Here is a 20,385-nt window from a genome sequence, read left to right as displayed (position 1 = left end):
GTGAGATTTTGAGTGAAAACCTCCTTCCATCAGCAAGGGCATTGAATATTAAACGTGGCTGGGTCTTTCAGCATGACAATGATCCCAAACACACCGCCCGGGCAACGAAGGAGTGGCTTCGTAAGAAGCATTTCAAGGTCCTGGAGTGGCCTAGCCAGTCTCCAGATCTCAACCCCATAGAAAATCTTTGGAGGGAGTTGAAAGTCTGTGTTGCCCAGCAACAGCCCCAAAACATCCCTGCTCTAGAGGAGATCTGCATGGAGGAATGGTCCAAAATACCAGCAACAGTGTGTGAAAACCTTGCGAAGACTTACAGAAAACGTTCGACCTCTGTCATTGCCAACAAAGGGTATATAACAAAGTATTGAGAGAAACTTTTGTTATTGACCAAATACTTATTTTCCACCATAATTTGCAAATACATTCATTAAAAATCCTACAATGTGATTTTCTGGATTTTTTTCTCCTAATTTTGTCTGTCATAGTTGAAGTGTACCTATGATGAAAATTACAGGCCTCTCTCATCTTTTTAAGTGGGAGAACTTGCACAATTGGTGGTTGACTAAATACTTTATTTAGGTAATGTGTGACGGTTGATCAGATGGTTTTCAGTCAATAGCACATCTCTAGGGTTCCATGCTAGTTTGGTTTGAAAGAGGCTAATGAGTGCAGGTGGGGGTGTTTTTAAAGGGGTAGCCCCGCCTCTCATGTGGACATGATCTGGTTGATTACATTGAATGAGGTGTGTGGTGACCAATAGGTGGCAGGTTCCCCTCCAGGGTAGGAGGGAAGTGGGAGGAGTTGTTTATTTTCCGGACTCTGATATTGCTCCTTCTGATTTTTTTTTTTGGGGGGGGGGGGGGGGGGTGGGGGGGTGTCTGTATTGTATTTCTAGATTTTACTGCCCTGTTGGAGCTAGAATGGTGTTTTGTTGATGGAAAACATTGACTCAGGTGCCGTTCCAGAATCTCACATTAATGTTCAATTGGGTTGAGATCTGGTGACTGAGACACACCCTTTAAACCCCCCCCCCTATGCTCCTTTGAGACCCCTAATTGGCAACTGGGCATTTTTATTTGGATGTTAATAGCTTAATTAACTCAGGAACCACACCTGTGTGGGAGCACCTGCTTTCAATATACTTTGTATCCCTCATTTACCCAAGTGTTTCCTTTTAATTTGGCAGTTACCTCTATATATCAACATGTTTTACATAGTGGCAGTTACCTCTATATATCAACATGTTTTACATAGTGGCAGTAATGTTTACTATCAACAACATGTTTTACATAGTGGCAGTTACCTCTATATATCAACATGTTTTACATAGTGGCAGTTACCTATATATAACAACATGTTTTACATAGTGGCAGTTACCTCCCATATAACAACATGTTTTACATAGTGGCAGTTACCTATATATAACAACATGTTTTACATAGTGGCAGTTACCTCCTATATAACAACATGTTTTACATAGTGGCAGTTACCTATATATAACAACATGTTTTACATAGTGGCAGTTACCTATATATATCAACATGTTTTACATAGTGGCAGTTACCTATATATAACAACATGTTTTACATAGTGGCAGTTACCTATATATATCAACATGTTTTACATAGTGGCAGTTACCTATATATATCAACATGTTTTACATAGTGGCAGTTACCTCTATATATCAACATGTTTTACATAGTGGCAGTTACCTAATATATAACAACATGTTTTACATAGTGGCAGTTACCTCCTATATATCAACATGTTTTACATAGTGGCAGTTACCTATATATATCAACATGTTTTACATAGTGGCAGTAATGTCTACTATCAACAACATGTTTTACATAGTGGCAGTTACCTATATATATCAACATGTTTTACATAGTGGCAGTAATGTCTACTATCAACAACATGTTTTACATAGTGGCAGTTACCTCTATATATCAACATGTTTTACATAGTGGCAGTTACCTCTATATATCAACATGTTTTACATAGTGGCAGTAATGTCTACTATCAACAACATGTTTTACATAGTGGCAGTTACCTCTATATATCAACATGTTTTACATAGTGGCAGTTACCTCTATATATCAACATGTTTTACATAGTGGCAGTTACCTCTATATATCAACATGTTTTACATAGTGGCAGTTACCTCTATATATCAACATGTTTTACATAGTGGCAGTAATGTCTACTATCAACAACATGTTTTACATAGTGGCAGTTACCTCTATATATCAACATGTTTTACATAGTGGCAGTTACCTCTATATATCAACATGTTTTACATAGTGGCAGTTACCTCCTATATATCAACATGTTTTACATAGTGGCAGTTACCTCCTATATATAACAACATGTTTTACATAGTGGCAGTTACCTATATATCAACATGTTTTACATAGTGGCAGTAATGTCTACTATCAACAACATGTTTAACATAGTGGCAGTTACCTCCTATATAACAACATGTTTTACATAGTGGCAGTTACCTCCTATATATCAACATGTTTTACATAGTGGCAGTTACCTCCTATATAACAACATGTTTTACATAGTGGCAGTTACCTCTATATAACAACATGTTTTACATAGTGGCAGTTACCTATATATATCAACATGTTTTACATAGTGGCAGTTACCTCCTATATAACAACATGTTTTACATAGTGGCAGTTACCTCTATATATCAACATGTTTTACATAGTGGCAGTTACCTATATATAACAACATGTTTTACATAGTGGCAGTTACCTCCTATATATCAACATGTTTTACATAGTGGCAGTTACCTATATATATCAACATGTTTTACATAGTGGCAGTTACCTCCTATATAACAACATGTTTTACATAGTGGCAGTTACCTCCTATATATCAACATGTTTTACATAGTGGCAGTTACCTCCTATATATAACAACATGTTTTACATAGTGGCAGTTACCTCCTATATAACAACATGTTTTACATAGTGGCAGTTACCTCCTATATAACAACATGTTTTACATAGTGGCAGTTACCTCCTATATAACAACATGTTTTACATAGTGGCAGTTACCTCCTATATAACAACATGTTTTACATAGTGGCAGTTACCTCTATATATCAACATGTTTTACATAGTGGCAGTTACCTCCTATATAACAACATGTTTTACATAGTGGCAGTTACCTCCTATATAACAACATGTTTTACATAGTGGCAGTAACCTCCTATATATCAACATGTTTTACATAGTGGCAGTTACCTATATATAACAACATGTTTTACATAGTGGCAGTTACCTATATATAACAACATGTTTTACATAGTGGCAGTTACCTCCTATATATCAACATGTTTTACATAGTGGCAGTAATGTTTACTATCAACAACATGTTTTACATAGTGGCAGTTACCTCTATATATCAACATGTTTTACATAGTGGCAGTTACCTCTATATATCAACATGTTTTACATAGTGGCAGTTACCTCCTATATATCAACATGTTTTACATAGTGGCAGTAATGTTTACTATCAACAACATGTTTTACATAGTGGCAGTTACCTCTATATATCAACATGTTTTACATAGTGGCAGTTACCTCCTATATATCAACATGTTTTACATAGTGGCAGTAATGTTTACTATCAACAACATGTTTTACATAGTGGCAGTTACCTCCTATATATCAACATGTTTTACATAGTGGCAGTTACCTATATATAACAACATGTTTTACATAGTGGCAGTTACCTCTATATATCAACATGTTTTACATAGTGGCAGTTACCTCCTATATATCAACATGTTTTACATAGTGGCAGTAATGTTTACTATCAACAACATGTTTTACATAGTGGCAGTTACCTCTATATAACAACATGTTTTACATAGTGGCAGTTACCTATATATAACAACATGTTTTACATAGTGGCAGTTACCTCTATATATCAACATGTTTTACATAGTGGCAGTTACCTCCTATATATCAACATGTTTTACATAGTGGCAGTTACCTCTATATATCAACATGTTTTACATAGTGGCAGTAATGTTTACTATCAACAACATGTTTTACATAGTGGCAGTTACCTCCTATATAACAACATGTTTTACATAGTGGCAGTAATGTCTACTATCAACAACATGTTTTACATAGTGGCAGTTACCTCCTATATATCAACATGTTTTACATAGTGGCAGTAATGTTTACTATCAACAACATGTTTTACATAGTGGCAGTTACCTCCTATATAACAACATGTTTTACATAGTGGCAGTTACCTCTATATATCAACATGTTTTACATAGTGGCAGTTACCTATATATAACAACATGTTTTACATAGTGGCAGTTACCTCCTATATATCAACATGTTTTACATAGTGGCAGTTACCTATATATATAACAACATGTTTTACATAGTGGCAGTTACCTATATATATCAACATGTTTTACATAGTGGCAGTTACCTCTATATATCAACATGTTTTACATAGTGGCAGTTACCTCTATATAACAACATGTTTTACATAGTGGCAGTTACCTCTATATATCAACATGTTTTACATAGTGGCAGTTACCTCTATATATCAACATGTTTTACATAGTGGCAGTTACCTCTATATAACAACATGTTTTACATAGTGGCAGTTACCTATATAACAACATGTTTTACATAGTGGCAGTTACCTCCTATATATAACAACATGTTTTACATAGTGGCAGTTACCTCTATATAACAACATGTTTTACATAGTGGCAGTTACCTCTATATATCAACATGTTTTACATAGTGGCAGTTACCTCCTATATATAACAACATGTTTTACATAGTGGCAGTTACCTCTATATAACAACATGTTTTACATAGTGGCAGTTACCTCTATATAACAACATGTTTTACATAGTGGCAGTTACCTCCTATATATAACAACATGTTTTACATAGTGGCAGTTACCTCCTATATAACAACATGTTTTACATAGTGGCAGTTACCTATATATAACAACATGTTTTACATAGTGGCAGTTACCTAATATATAACAACATGTTTTACATAGTGGCAGTTACCTCCTATATATCAACATGTTTTACATAGTGGCAGTTACCTAATATAACAACATGTTTTACATAGTGGCAGTTACCTATATATAACAACATGTTTTACATCTGGGCAGTTACCTATATATAACAACATGTTTTACATAGTGGCAGTTACCTCCTATATATCAACATGTTTTACATAGTGGCAGTTACCTCCTATATAACAACATGTTTTACATAGTGGCAGTAATGTCTACTATCAACAACATGTTTTACATAGTGGCAGTTACCTCTATATATCAACATGTTTTACATAGTGGCAGTTACCTCTATATATCAACATGTTTTACATAGTGGCAGTAATGTCTACTATCAACAACATGTTTTACATAGTGGCAGTTACCTCTATATATCAACATGTTTTACATAGTGGCAGTTACCTCTATATATCAACATGTTTTACATAGTGGCAGTTACCTCTATATATCAACATGTTTTACATAGTGGCAGTTACCTCTATATATCAACATGTTTTACATAGTGGCAGTAATGTCTACTATCAACAACATGTTTTACATAGTGGCAGTTACCTCCTATATATCAACATGTTTTACATAGTGGCAGTTACCTCCTATATAACAACATGTTTTACATAGTGGCAGTTACCTCTATATATCAACATGTTTTACATAGTGGCAGTTACCTCTATATATCAACATGTTTTACATAGTGGCAGTTACCTATATATATCAACATGTTTTACATAGTGGCAGTTACCTCCTATATAACAACATGTTTTACATAGTGGCAGTTACCTCCTATATAACAACATGTTTTACATAGTGGCAGTTACCTCCTATATAACAACATGTTTTACATAGTGGCAGTTACCTCCTATATAACAACATGTTTTACATAGTGGCAGTTACCTCCTATATAACAACATGTTTTACATAGTGGCAGTTACCTCCTATATATCAACATGTTTTACATAGTGGCAGTAATGTCTACTATCAACAACATGTTTTACATAGTGGCAGTTACCTCTATATATCAACATGTTTTACATAGTGGCAGTTACCTCCTATATATCAACATGTTTTACATAGTGGCAGTAATGTTTACTATCAACAACATGTTTTACATAGTGGCAGTTACCTCCTATATATCAACATGTTTTACATAGTGGCAGTAATGTTTACTATCAACAACATGTTTTACATAGTGGCAGTTACCTCCTATATAACAACATGTTTTACATAGTGGCAGTAATGTCTACTATCAACAACATGTTTTACATAGTGGCAGTTACCTCCTATATATCAACATGTTTTACATAGTGGCAGTTACCTCCTATATAACAACATGTTTTACATAGTGGCAGTTACCTCCTATATATCAACATGTTTTACATAGTGGCAGTTACCTCCTATATAACAACATGTTTTACATAGTGGCAGTAATGTCTACTATCAACAACATGTTTTACATAGTGGCAGTTACCTCCTATATAACAACATGTTTTACATAGTGGCAGTTACCTCTATATATCAACATGTTTTACATAGTGGCAGTTACCTATATATAACAACATGTTTTACATAGTGGCAGTTACCTCCTATATATCAACATGTTTTACATAGTGGCAGTTACCTAATATATATCAACATGTTTTACATAGTGGCAGTTACCTATATATAACAACATGTTTTACATAGTGGCAGTTACCTCCTATATATCAACATGTTTTACATAGTGGCAGTTACCTCTATATAACAACATGTTTTACATAGTGGCAGTTACCTATATATATAACAACATGTTTTACATAGTGGCAGTTACCTATATATATCAACATGTTTTACATAGTGGCAGTTACCTCTATATATCAACATGTTTTACATAGTGGCAGTTACCTCTATATAACAACATGTTTTACATAGTGGCAGTTACCTCTATATATCAACATGTTTTACATAGTGGCAGTTACCTCTATATATCAACATGTTTTACATAGTGGCAGTTACCTCTATATAACAACATGTTTTACATAGTGGCAGTTACCTATATAACAACATGTTTTACATAGTGGCAGTTACCTCCTATATATAACAACATGTTTTACATAGTGGCAGTTACCTCTATATAACAACATGTTTTACATAGTGGCAGTTACCTCTATATATCAACATGTTTTACATAGTGGCAGTTACCTCCTATATATAACAACATGTTTTACATAGTGGCAGTTACCTCTATATAACAACATGTTTTACATAGTGGCAGTTACCTCTATATAACAACATGTTTTACATAGTGGCAGTTACCTCCTATATATAACAACATGTTTTACATAGTGGCAGTTACCTCCTATATAACAACATGTTTTACATAGTGGCAGTTACCTATATATAACAACATGTTTTACATAGTGGCAGTTACCTAATATATAACAACATGTTTTACATAGTGGCAGTTACCTCCTATATATCAACATGTTTTACATAGTGGCAGTTACCTAATATAACAACATGTTTTACATAGTGGCAGTTACCTCCTATATATCAACATGTTTTACATCTGGGCAGTTACCTATATATAACAACATGTTTTACATAGTGGCAGTTACCTCCTATATATCAACATGTTTTACATAGTGGCAGTTACCTCCTATATATCAACATGTTTTACATAGTGGCAGTTACCTATATATATATATATAACAACATGTTTTACATAGTGGCAGTTACCTCCTATATAACAACATGTTTTACATAGTGGCAGTTACCTCCTATATATCAACATGTTTTACATAGTGGCAGTTACCTCCTATATAACAACATGTTTTACATAGTGGCAGTTACCTATATATAACAACATGTTTTACATAGTGGCAGTTACCTCCTATATAACAACATGTTTTACATAGTGGCAGTTACCTCCTATATAACAACATGTTTTACATAGTGGCAGTTACCTATATATATCAACATGTTTTACATAGTGGCAGTTACCTATATATAACATGTTTTACATAGTGGCAGTTACCTCCTATATATCAACATGTTTTACATAGTGGCAGTAATGTCTACTATCAACAACATGTTTTACATAGTGGCAGTTACCTCCTATATATCAACATGTTTTACATAGTGGCAGTTACCTATATATAACAACATGTTTTACATAGTGGCAGTTACCTCCTATATATCAACATGTTTTACATAGTGGCAGTTACCTATATATATAACAACATGTTTTACATAGTGGCAGTTACCTCCTATATATCAACATGTTTTACATAGTGGCAGTTACCTATATATATAACAACATGTTTTACATAGTGGCAGTAATGTCTACTATCAACAACATGTTTTACATAGTGGCAGTTACCTATATATATAACAACATGTTTTACATAGTGGCAGTTACCTCCTATATATCAACATGTTTTACATAGTGGCAGTTACCTATATATATAACAACATGTTTTACATAGTGGCAGTTACCTCCTATATAACAACATGTTTTACATAGTGGCAGTTACCTCCTATATATCAACATGTTTTACATAGTGGCAGTTACCTATATATATAACAACATGTTTTACATAGTGGCAGTTACCTCCTATATAACAACATGTTTTACATAGTGGCAGTTACCTCCTATATATCAACATGTTTTACATAGTGGCAGTTACCTCCTATATATCAACATGTTTTACATAGTGGCAGTTACCTCCTATATAACAACATGTTTTACATAGTGGCAGTTACCTCCTATATAACAACATGTTTTACATAGTGGCAGTTACCTCTATATATCAACATGTTTTACATAGTGGCAGTTACCTCCTATATAACAACATGTTTTACATAGTGGCAGTTACCTCTATATAACAACATGTTTTACATAGTGGCAGTTACCTCCTATATATCAACATGTTTTACATAGTGGCAGTTACCTATATATATAACAACATGTTTTACATAGTGGCAGTTACCTATATATATCAACATGTTTTACATAGTGGCAGTTACCTCCTATATAACAACATGTTTTACATAGTGACAGTTACCTCCTATATATCAACATGTTTTACATAGTGGCAGTTACCTATATATATAACAACATGTTTTACATAGTGGCAGTTACCTCCTATATAACAACATGTTTTACATAGTGGCAGTTACCTCCTATATAACAACATGTTTTACATAGTGGCAGTTACCTCCTATATAACAACATGTTTTACATAGTGGCAGTTACCTCTATATAACAACATGTTTTACATAGTGGCAGTTACCTCCTATATATCAACATGTTTTACATAGTGGCAGTTACCTATATATATAACAACATGTTTTACATAGTGGCAGTTACCTCCTATATAACAACATGTTTTACATAGTGGCAGTTACCTCCTATATAACAACATGTTTTACATAGTGGCAGTTACCTCCTATATAACAACATGTTTTACATAGTGGCAGTTACCTCCTATATAACAACATGTTTTACATAGTGGCAGTTACCTCCTATATATCAACATGTTTTACATAGTGGCAGTTACCTAATATATAACAACATGTTTTACATAGTGGCAGTTACCTATATATATCAACATGTTTTACATAGTGGCAGTTACCTCTATATATCAACATGTTTTACATAGTGGCAGTTACCTAATATATAACAACATGTTTTACATAGTGGCAGTTACCTCCTATATATCAACATGTTTTACATAGTGGCAGTTACCTATATATATAACAACATGTTTTACATAGTGGCAGTTACCTAATATATAACAACATGTTTTACATAGTGGCAGTTACCTCCTATATATAACAACATGTTTTACATAGTGGCAGTTACCTATATATAACAACATGTTTTACATAGTGGCAGTTACCTAATATATAACAACATGTTTTACATAGTGGCAGTTACCTATATATAACAACATGTTTTACATAGTGGCAGTTACCTCCTATATATCAACATGTTTTACATAGTGGCAGTTACCTCCTATATAACAACATGTTTTACATAGTGGCAGTTACCTCCTATATATCAACATGTTTTACATAGTGGCAGTAATGTTTACTATCAACAACATGTTTTACATAGTGGCAGTTACCTCCTATATATCAACATGTTTTACATAGTGGCAGTTACCTCCTATATAACAACATGTTTTACATAGTGGCAGTTACCTCCTATATATCAACATGTTTTACATCTGGGCAGTTACCTATATATAACAACATGTTTTACATAGTGGCAGTTACCTATATACAGTGCCTTGCGAAAGTATTCGGCCCCCTTGAACTTTGCGACCTTTTGCCACATTTCAGGCTTCAAACATAAAGATATAAAACTGTATTTTTTTGTGAAGAATCAACAACAAGTGGGACACAATCATGAAGTGGAACGACATTTATTGGATATTTCAAACTTTTTTCAAAAATCAAAAACTGAAAAATTGGGCGTGCAAAATTATTCAGCCCCCTTAAGGTAATACTTTGTAGCGCCACCTTTTGCTGCGATTACAGCTGTAAGTCGCTTGGGGTATGTCTCTATCAGTTTTGCACATCGAGAGACTGAAATTTTTTCCCATTCCTCCTTGCAAAACAGCTCGAGCTCAGTGAGGTTGGATGGAGAGCATTTGTGAACAGCAGTTTTCAGTTCTTTCCACAGATTCTCGATTGGATTCAGGTCTGGACTTTGACTTGGCCATTCTAACACCTGGATATGTTTATTTTTGAACCATTCCATTGTAGATTTTGCTTTATGTTTTGGATCATTGTCTTGTTGGAAGACAAATCTCCGTCCCAGTCTCAGGTCTTTTGCAGACTCCATCAGGTTTTCTTCCAGAATGGTCCTGAATTTCGCTCCATCCATCTTCCCATCAATTTTAACCATCTTCCCTGTCCCTGCTGAAGAAAATCAGGCCCAAACCATGATGCTGCCACCACCATGTTTGACAGTGGGGATGGTGTGTTCAGCTGTGTTGCTTTTACGCCAAACATAACGTTTTGCATTGTTGCCAAAAAGTTCAATTTTGGTTTCATCTGACCAGAGCACCTTCTTCCACATGTTTGGTGTGTCTCCCAGGTGGCTTGTGGCAAACTTTAAACAACACTTTTTATGGATGTCTTTAAGAAATGGCTTTCTTCTTGCCACTCTTCCATAAAGGCAGGATTTGTGCAATATACTACTGATTGTTGTCCTATGGACAGAGTCTCCCACCTCAGCTGTAGATCTCTGCAGTTCATCCAGAGTGATCATGGGCCTCTTGGCTGCATCTCTGATCAGTCTTCTCCTTGTATGAGCTGAAAGTTTAGAGGGACGGCCAGGTCTTGGTAGATTTGCAGTGGTCTGATACTCCTTCCATTTCAATATTATCGCTTGCACAGTGCTCCTTGGGATGTTTAAAGCTTGGGAAATATTTTTGTATCCAAATCCGGCTTTAAACTTCTTCACAACAGTATCTCGGACCTGCCTGGTGTGTTCCTTGTTCTTCATGATGCTCTCTGCGCTTTTAACGGACCTCTGAGACTATCACAGTGCAGGTGCATTTATACGGAGACTTGATTACACACAGGTGGATTGTATTTATCATCATTAGTCATTTAGGTCAACATTGGATCATTCAGAGATCCTCACTGAACTTCTGGAGAGAGTTTGCTGCACTGAAAGTAAAGGGGCTGAATAATTTTGCACGCCCAATTTTTCAGTTTTTGATTTGTTAAAAAAGTTTGAAATATCCAATAAATGTCGTTCCACTTCATGATTGTGTCCCATTTGTTGTTGATGCTTCACAAAAAAATACAGTTTTATATCTTTATGTTTGAAGCCTGAAATGTGGCAAAAGGTCGCAAAGTTCAAGGGGGCCGAATACTTTCGCAAGGCACTGTATATCAACATGTTTTACATAGTGGCAGTTACCTCTATATATCAACATGTTTTACATAGTGGCAGTAATGTTTACTATCAACAACATGTTTTACATAGTGGCAGTTACCTCCTATATAACAACATGTTTTACATAGTGGCAGTTACCTCCTATATATAACAACATGTTTTACATAGTGGCAGTTACCTCCTATATAACAACATGTTTTACATAGTGGCAGTTACCTATATATAACAACATGTTTTACATAGTGGCAGTTACCTCCTATATATAACAACATGTTTTACATAGTGGCAGTTACCTCCTATATAACAACATGTTTTACATAGTGGCAGTTACCTATATATAACAACATGTTTTACATAGTGGCAGTTACCTCCTATATAACAACATGTTTTACATAGTGGCAGTTACCTCCTATATATAACAACATGTTTTACATAGTGGCAGTTACCTCCTATATATAACAACATGTTTTACATAGTGGCAGTTACCTATATATAACAACATGTTTTACATAGTGGCAGTTACCTATATATATCAACATGTTTTACATAGTGGCAGTTACCTCTATATATCAACATGTTTTACATAGTGGCAGTTACCTATATATAACAACATGTTTTACATAGTGGCAGTTACCTCTATATATCAACATGTTTTACATAGTGGCAGTTACCTATATATAACAACATGTTTTACATAGTGGCAGTTACCTATATATAACAACATGTTTTACATAGTGGCAGTTACCTCTATATATCAACATGTTTTACATAGTGGCAGTTACCTATATATATCAACATGTTTTACATAGTGGCAGTTACCTCTATATATCAACATGTTTTACATAGTGGCAGTTACCTATATATAACAACATGTTTTACATAGTGGCAGTTACCTATATATATCAACATGTTTTACATAGTGGCAGTTACCTCCTATATATCAACATGTTTTACATAGTGGCAGTAATGTTTACTATCAACAACATGTTTTACATAGTGGCAGTTACCTCTATATATCAACATGTTTTACATAGTGGCAGTTACCTCTATATATCAACATGTTTTACATAGTGGCAGTTACCTCTATATATCAACATGTTTTACATAGCGGCAGTAATGTCTACTATCAACAACATGTTTTACATAGTGGCAGTTACCTCTATATATCAACATGTTTTACATAGTGGCGGTAATGTCTACTATCAACAACATGTTTTGATAGACTACGGGGATCCAGCACCAGTTCTGTTCATTCTGAGGCGCCGTAGCTGTGAGTCCGGAAATTCTATCAGTATTTCCCAGGAACTTGGACGTTTATTCTCAGAACTTAGACCTGGTTAACTGCATGCACATGCCCTTAATATAGTGGTGGTAATGTCGCTATTCATACAGATGGCTGTTTTGTATTGTTGTGATAATGTATAGGACAATGTATATATTCCTCTAGGTGGCGCTGGTGTTGCGTTATGGCATGCCCCAGAAAGCCATCCTGTAATGTGTGTATGTAATATACATATTATTCCTCTAGGTGGCGCTGGTGTTGCATTATGGCATGCCCCAGAAAGCCATCCTGTAATGTGTGTATGTAATATACATACTATTCCTCTAGGTGGTGCTGGTGTTGAGTTATGGCATGCCCCAGAAAGCCATCCTGTAATGTGTGTATGTAATATACATATTATTCCTCTAGGTGGTGCTGGTGTTGAGTTATGGCATGCCCCAGAAAGCCATCCTGTAATGTGTGTATGTAATATACATATTATTCCTCTAGGTGGTGCTGGTGTTGAGTTATGGCATGCCCCAGAAAGCCATCCTGTAATGTGTGTATGTAATATACATATTATTCCTCTAGGTGGTGCTGGTGTTGAGTTATGGCATGCCCCAGAAAGCCATCCTGTAATGTGTGTATGTAATATACATATTATTCCTCTAGGTGGTGCTGGTGTTGAGTTATGGCATGCCCCAGAAAGCCATCCTGTAATGTGTGTATGTAATATACATATTATTCCTCTAGGTGGTGCTGGTGTTGAGTTATGGCATGCCCCAGAAAGCCATCCTGTAATGTGTGTATGTAATATACATATTATTCCTCTAGGTGGCCAATATGTTTTATATTGTGGTGATCATGGCGGTGGTGTTGTTGAGTTATGGCGTGCCGCGGAAAGCCATCCTGTACCCAAATGAGGAGCCCAGTTGGACGCTGCTCAAAGATGTGGTCTTCCAGCCGTACTGGATGATGTACGGGGAAGTGTATGCGTATGAAATTGACGGTAAGGAAGACGAGCCTGGTATAAACGACTACGATGGTAAGAGTTTTCTTAAGGATTCTCACCACGGCATGAGAAGCTGATTAGCACTGGAAATCAATCAAAAACCCAGGTTTGGTCTAGTCAACGCGTCCTGCACCGCACCACACAGTCACCTCACACAGTCGCTGTGTTTAAATGATTTTGATTTAGAGTACAGAATGAGACCCTAGACCCTTGATTGGATATGCATATGTTTTACTATGCCTATCCAGTTCTTTCATAAGTAATCAAGTCCTTAGGAGGTAGGGGCTAGGAGTTGATTGAGGACACAGCCAGTCGGCCCCTGTTAGGGAAGGTATAGCCAGCAATGGTAGAGAACAGCAGCTTTTAACCAATCAGGGCTTTAGTTTAGATTATTGGGTCCAGATTTCTCTTGAGGCATGTCAAATATAAGTGATTTACTTAAAGTACAGGCTCAGAGCTTCAAAATGGCGTATCCTACACTAGTTTGAGTAAACATGGGAGTCAGCATGGCACTGTCCTCCAGAAAGTAGTCTCTCTACTTAAACCCTGCTAAATTCAGGGCAGCAATGTTTTTGAGAGCTGTAGGAACACTTTTGCAGTTTTCCATACTTTTATCTTTCCAAAAAATCTGTGATTTAAAGATGATCTGTGAATTTACCAGAGAAGAGCCCATTCTGTTATATCCAGAAGTGAATTTACCAGAGAAGAGCCCATTCTGTTATATCCAGAAGCCTGTGACATGACAAACCAAACAGGGATCATATCTCGGCATACCCAACCATTATCTCAGCCAATCATGACTAGCCAGGAAATATCCTGTCTTTCTCCCAGTATAGCTCAGTGCTTTCTCCTTGGCTAAACTAGGCACATTTGCCATTTTTATTCATATTTACCAATCCCATACAAGTTTGTATTTAAGGCACATGAAAGTTCACATGTTCAAGAAGCCATTTCTGGGGGGAAAAAACGTATTTTGAATCGGCCCTACTGTGAAGTAGGAACCAACGTCAAATGCCTCATCCTGTAACATTTAGTAAACATTGTTGTACACATGGGGATAATTCTTAACTTCCAGTTAAGGGAACTTTTCACTTAGTCTCCTATTGACATAATTGCGAGACTAAGTGACATTCAGATTTGCTGCATAGAGCACATTTGAGATAGTGTGTTTATGATATTGAGTAATGATATTTACGGAAGATACATTGTGTAATATACAGTGAGGGGAAAAATGTATTTGATCCCCTGCTGATTTTGTACATTTGCCCACTGACAAAGAAATGATCAGTCTATAATTTTAATGGTAGGGAGTGCTCCTAATCTCAGTTTGTTACCTGTATAAAAGACACCTGTCCACAGAAGCAATCAATCAATCAGATTCCAAACTCTCCACCATGGCCAAGACCAAAGAGCTCTCCAAGGATGTCAGGGACAAGATTGTAGACCTACACAAGGCTGGAATGGGCTACAAGACCATCACCAAGCAGCTTGGTGAGAAGGTGACAACAGTTGGTGCAATTATTTGCAAATGGAAGAAACACATAAGAACTGTCAATCTCCCTCGGCCTGGGGCTCCATGCAAGATCTCACCTCGTGGAGTAGCATTGATCATGAGAACGGTGAGGAATCAGCCCAGAACTACACGGGAGGATCTTGTGAATGATCTCAAGGCAGCTGGGACCATAGTCATCAAGAAAACAATTGGTAACACGCTACGCCATGAAGGACTGAAAGTCCCCCTGCTCAAGAAAGCACATATACATGCCCGTCTGAAGTTTGCCAATGAACATCTGAATGATTCAGAGGACAACTGGGTGAAAGTGTTGTGGTCAGATGAGACCAAAATGGAGCTCTTTGGCATCAACTCAACTCGCCGTGTTTGGAGGAGGAGGAGGAATGCTGTCTATGATCCCAAGAACACCATCCCCACCGTCAAACATGGAGGTGGAAACATTATGCTTTGGGGGTGTTTTTCTGCTAAGGGGACAGGACAACTTCACCGCATCAAAGGGACGATGGACAGGGCCATGTGCCGTCAAATCTTGGGTGAAAACATCCTTCCCTCAGCCAGGGCATTGAAAATGTGTCGTGGATTGGTATTCCAGCATGACAATGACCCAAAACACACAGCCAAGGCAACAAAGGAGTGGCTCAAGAAGAAGCACATTAAGGTCCTGGAGTGGCCTAGCCAGTCTCCAGACCTTAATCCCATAGAAAATCTGTGGAGGGAGCTGAAGGTTTGAGTTGCCAAACGTCAGCCTCGAAACCTTAATGACTTGGAGAAGATCTGCAAAGAGGAGTGGGCCAAAATCCCTCCGGAGATGTGTGCAAACCTGGTGGCCAACTACAAGACACATCTGACCTCTGTGATTGCCAACAAGGGGTTTTCCACCAAATACTAAGTCATGTTTTGCAGAGGGGTCAAATACTTATTTCCCTCATTAAAATGCAAATCAGGCCTCCCGGGTGGTGCAGTGGTTAAGGGCTCTGAGCCGCTTGGGTTCGCGCCCAGGCTCTCTGTCGCAACCGATCGCGACCTGGAGGTCAGTGGGGTGACGCACAATTGTCCTAGCGTCGTCCGGGTTAGGCCGGTATGGATATCCTTGTCTCATTGCGCACCAGCGACTCCTGTGGCGGGCCGGGCGCAGTGCGCGCTAACCAAGGTCGCCAGGTGCACGGTGTTTCCTCCGACACATTGGTGCGGCTGGCTTCCGGGTTGGATGCGCGCTGTGTTAAGAAGCAGTGCGGCTTGGTTGGGTTGTGTATCGGAGGACACATGACTTTCGACCTTCGTCTTTCCCGAGCCCGTACGGGAGTTGTAGCGATGAGACAAGATAGTAGCTACTAACAATTGGACACCACGAAATTGTGGAGAAAAGGGGGGTAAAAATTCAACAAAAAATGCAAATAAATGTATAACCATTTTGACATGCGTTTTTCTGGATTTCTGTTGTTGTTATTCTGTCTCACTGTTCAAATAAACCTACCATTAAAATTATAGACTGATCATTTCTTTGTCAGTGGGCAAACATACAAAATCAGCAGGGGATCAAATACTTTTTTCCCTCACTGTATAGTAGTCGCAGCTACCTGTCTCGCTCATCAGACTCAGGGAGCTCCACCACAGTTGTGTGGGAGATACAGCGGCTGTGGGAAGAGACTACCTATTGATATATAGAGCAGAATGTATACAGTAGCAGTAGATACTGTGCAGTATAATGAAATGTTATTCTACAAATTAGATGGTAGTCGCTGGTTTTACTGACCCAAATTATGTTTACTCCTAGACAAAAACAAAAAATCTGGAGAGACAAAGACAATAGAAAGCTTAATTTGGCTGTACAAAACCAGTGCTTGGAGTTTAGAGGTGTGTGTGTGTGTGTGTGTGTGTGAATGATCTACACTTGTCACTGTGTGTTGTTTGGGATGTGTGTGTTATTTGTGTTGGGATGTGTGAAACACTGTGTGTGTTTCTCTGACCCAGTCCCCTCTCTCCACAGTGTGTGCCAATAATACTGATACGAATGTGAAATCCCTGTGCTCCACTTCAGTGTGGATCACTCCTTTCCTACAAGCAGTCTACCTCTTTGTCCAATACATATTGATAGTTAACCTTCTCATCGCCTTCTTCAAGTAAGATTACACACACAATGGTGTTCCACAGAGCGCTGTTCTGTGACCAATACTATTCTCATTATTCATTAATAACAGTATGTTTTTCCCCAATTTTCTACATCACTGTGTATATCTATTTTTGCCATCTCTCTCTTCTCCTCAGTAATGTGTACCTCCAAGTGATGTCAATCAGTAATCTGGTATGGAAGTACCAGAGGTATCATTTCGTCATGGCCTACCATGAGAAGCCAGTCCTCCCTCCTCCCCTCATCCTCCTCTCCCACCTAGTCTCTTTCTTCTCCTGCATCTGTCACAAGAGGAAGAAGGACAGTCACTCTTACGGACCAAGTACGGGAACTACCATTTATCGCTCTAAAATGTGGATATGACAGAACCACTTGGTGATCAGAGAGAACAAGAGAGGCCCTAGTACTGAGCTCTGGGGGACACCAGTAGTGTATGAACAGACTATAAAATGTATAGGTGTCTCTGGGATCTCTAGTTTATCAGTAAAAATATATGCAGCTACAATAACTTATTTGAAAATGTGTACTAGTAGTTACGTTGATCTGTAAAAGAGGTGAAATGCCTTGTTGAAACTAGAAAGCTCTTCATCCTCTCCCTTCCCATCTCCCCATCTTTCCTTCCTTCCCTACCTTCCTCCCTCCAGAGTTGTTTCTAACGGAGGAGGATCAGAAGAAGCTCCATGACTTTGAGGAGCAGTGTGTGGAGACGTACTTCCATGAGAAAAACGACCAGTTCCACTCAGGGAGCGATGAGCGCATCCGCCTCACATCAGACAGGTAACTGTTACATTAGTTACCATTCACCCCAGTTTTTATTTGACCCTTGCGCTGACAGTAACAGTTATAGTGTATATATAACATAAGAGGATTAGGAGGTTAATTGAATATTGAACTCTGTGGCAACATAGATGTGTTTCTCCTTTCTCTCCTCAGGGTTGAGACCATGTGTATCCAGCTGAAGGAGGTCGGTAATAGAGTGAACTTCATCAAGCGTTCCCTCCACACGCTGGACTCTCAGATCGGCCACCTTCAGGACCTGTCAGCTCTGACCGTGGACACCCTGAAGACCCTGACCGCCCAGAGGGCCTCTGAAGCCAGCAAGGTCCACAACCAGATCACCAGGGAGCTCAGTCTGTCCAAAAACTTTGCCCCCAGTCTGGCCCCCACCCCCCAGGACCCTACCCCCCAATCCAAGGGGGTAAAACGCAGCGTGGGCGCCTACTTCGGTTCCTCCTTCCCCCAGGTGTCCGGGGTGGTGGTGGGGGGCAACATGGCTGATTCTCTGTTTGGGAGTGGGGTGGACCCAAACCCGCCACTGACGCTCAGTCCCCCAGAGCGGAGAGGAGACTGGGCTGGGCTGGGGCACCAAGCTACTGCTGCTATAGAGGCTGGATCCTCCACGGGTGGCAGTGCTAGTCACAGTGCCTTCTCCCTCTGCCCAGCTCCGGCGCCCCCTACTGTCAGTCCTCCAGAGCTGCGGCTACGCGGCCACTCCTTCACCCAGTGGCAGCTGACCCGTCCAGTGCAGGTGGGCATCTCCGACTGCCCCTCCAGCCTGCCCAGCGTGCCCTCTGCTAGGGCTGCTTTCTACGTCAGCTCTACCCCCTCCCAGCCCTCTGTCTCCAGCCACCCAGAACTCAGCCTGGCTGGGCCAGACAAAGACAGAACCTCTGCTTCCACCTCTGCCTTTGCTGTAGAATTTGGTGCGTTTGTTGGTAAGTGTAACTGTGAGGAGAAAGACGAGGACACTAGCTGTGTGTACCCCACTGTTGTTGTTGTTGTGTCCAAGACTTCTGACATTGCTCGCCCCGTTTGCTTGCCTGCTTCCATTGAGAAACGGGAAGCAATTGGTGAGAAGGAGGGGAGGGGTGAGGGAGGGGAGAGGGCGAAAGGGAGGTGTGAGAGGGAGGGGAGGGCAGAAGGATATGTGAATGAGGCATTTTCTGATGACGAGGGAAGACCGGAAGGAGTTCTGATGGGTGGGCAGGGCAGAAATGCTGAGCTTCCGTTGGCTCCTGAGACCGCCCGTCAGGCCGCACCCTCGCCGCATGCTGACGCTCACAGGAACAGCCCCCTCCCTGGCTGCGCCCTGGCCTCTGCAGTGGTGCCCAGGAGACCCCGCGGCTGTAGAACCAGAGAGGTGGGGTCCTCAAGCCCCATGGCCCAGCCAGGGTCCCCTCAGCAGGGGGAAAGAAGGACTGAAGCCCCCCTGAGAAGTGACAGCAGGGAAACTACCAGAGACAGAGGTTTGAGTCGGAGTTTGAGTCAGAGTTTAAGTTGGCAGTGGGGAAAATCTCAGATCACACTCTACCTTTCACCTGTAACACACCTTTTCCTAACCAGGGTGAAGTATGGTTGTTAGTGGTCTAACGGGGTGGTATGGGGTCTAACTAAAATGAAATAACCACAGGTGTGTTCTCAAAATTCAAAAACCCTGAGCATAACCTGATATGGCACCTGCTCAATCAACACTTCAAAATAAACCAATCAGTATGGC

The 20,385-nt window shown here is 38.9% G+C and overlaps 1 protein-coding gene across 2 annotated transcripts in view; it reads left to right on the top strand.

Annotated features, from left to right (window-relative positions):
- Positions 1-20,385, top strand: part of LOC110513022 (transient receptor potential cation channel subfamily M member 7) — a 94,202-nt gene that overhangs the window by 55,539 nt on the left and 18,278 nt on the right. For both annotated transcript variants that reach the window (XM_090222671.1, XM_090222670.1), the window contains exons 22-26: positions 14,070-14,244; positions 17,748-17,880; positions 18,026-18,210; positions 18,533-18,665; positions 18,822-19,603. In XM_090222671.1, the coding sequence (XP_090078797.1) occupies positions 14,070-14,244; positions 17,748-17,880; positions 18,026-18,210; positions 18,533-18,665; positions 18,822-19,603 (1,408 nt within the window). The remainder of the gene's footprint in view (positions 1-14,069; positions 14,245-17,747; positions 17,881-18,025; positions 18,211-18,532; positions 18,666-18,821; positions 19,604-20,385) is intronic.

The sequence above is a fragment of the Oncorhynchus mykiss genome, chromosome 26 (assembly GCF_057628025.1).
Source record: "Oncorhynchus mykiss isolate SJ-2025 chromosome 26, ASM5762802v1, whole genome shotgun sequence".
NCBI classification, from domain to species: Eukaryota; Metazoa; Chordata; class Actinopteri; order Salmoniformes; family Salmonidae; genus Oncorhynchus; species Oncorhynchus mykiss.
The sequence above is the reverse complement of the archived record's forward strand: the minus strand, read 5'-3'. Positions and strand labels throughout refer to the sequence as shown.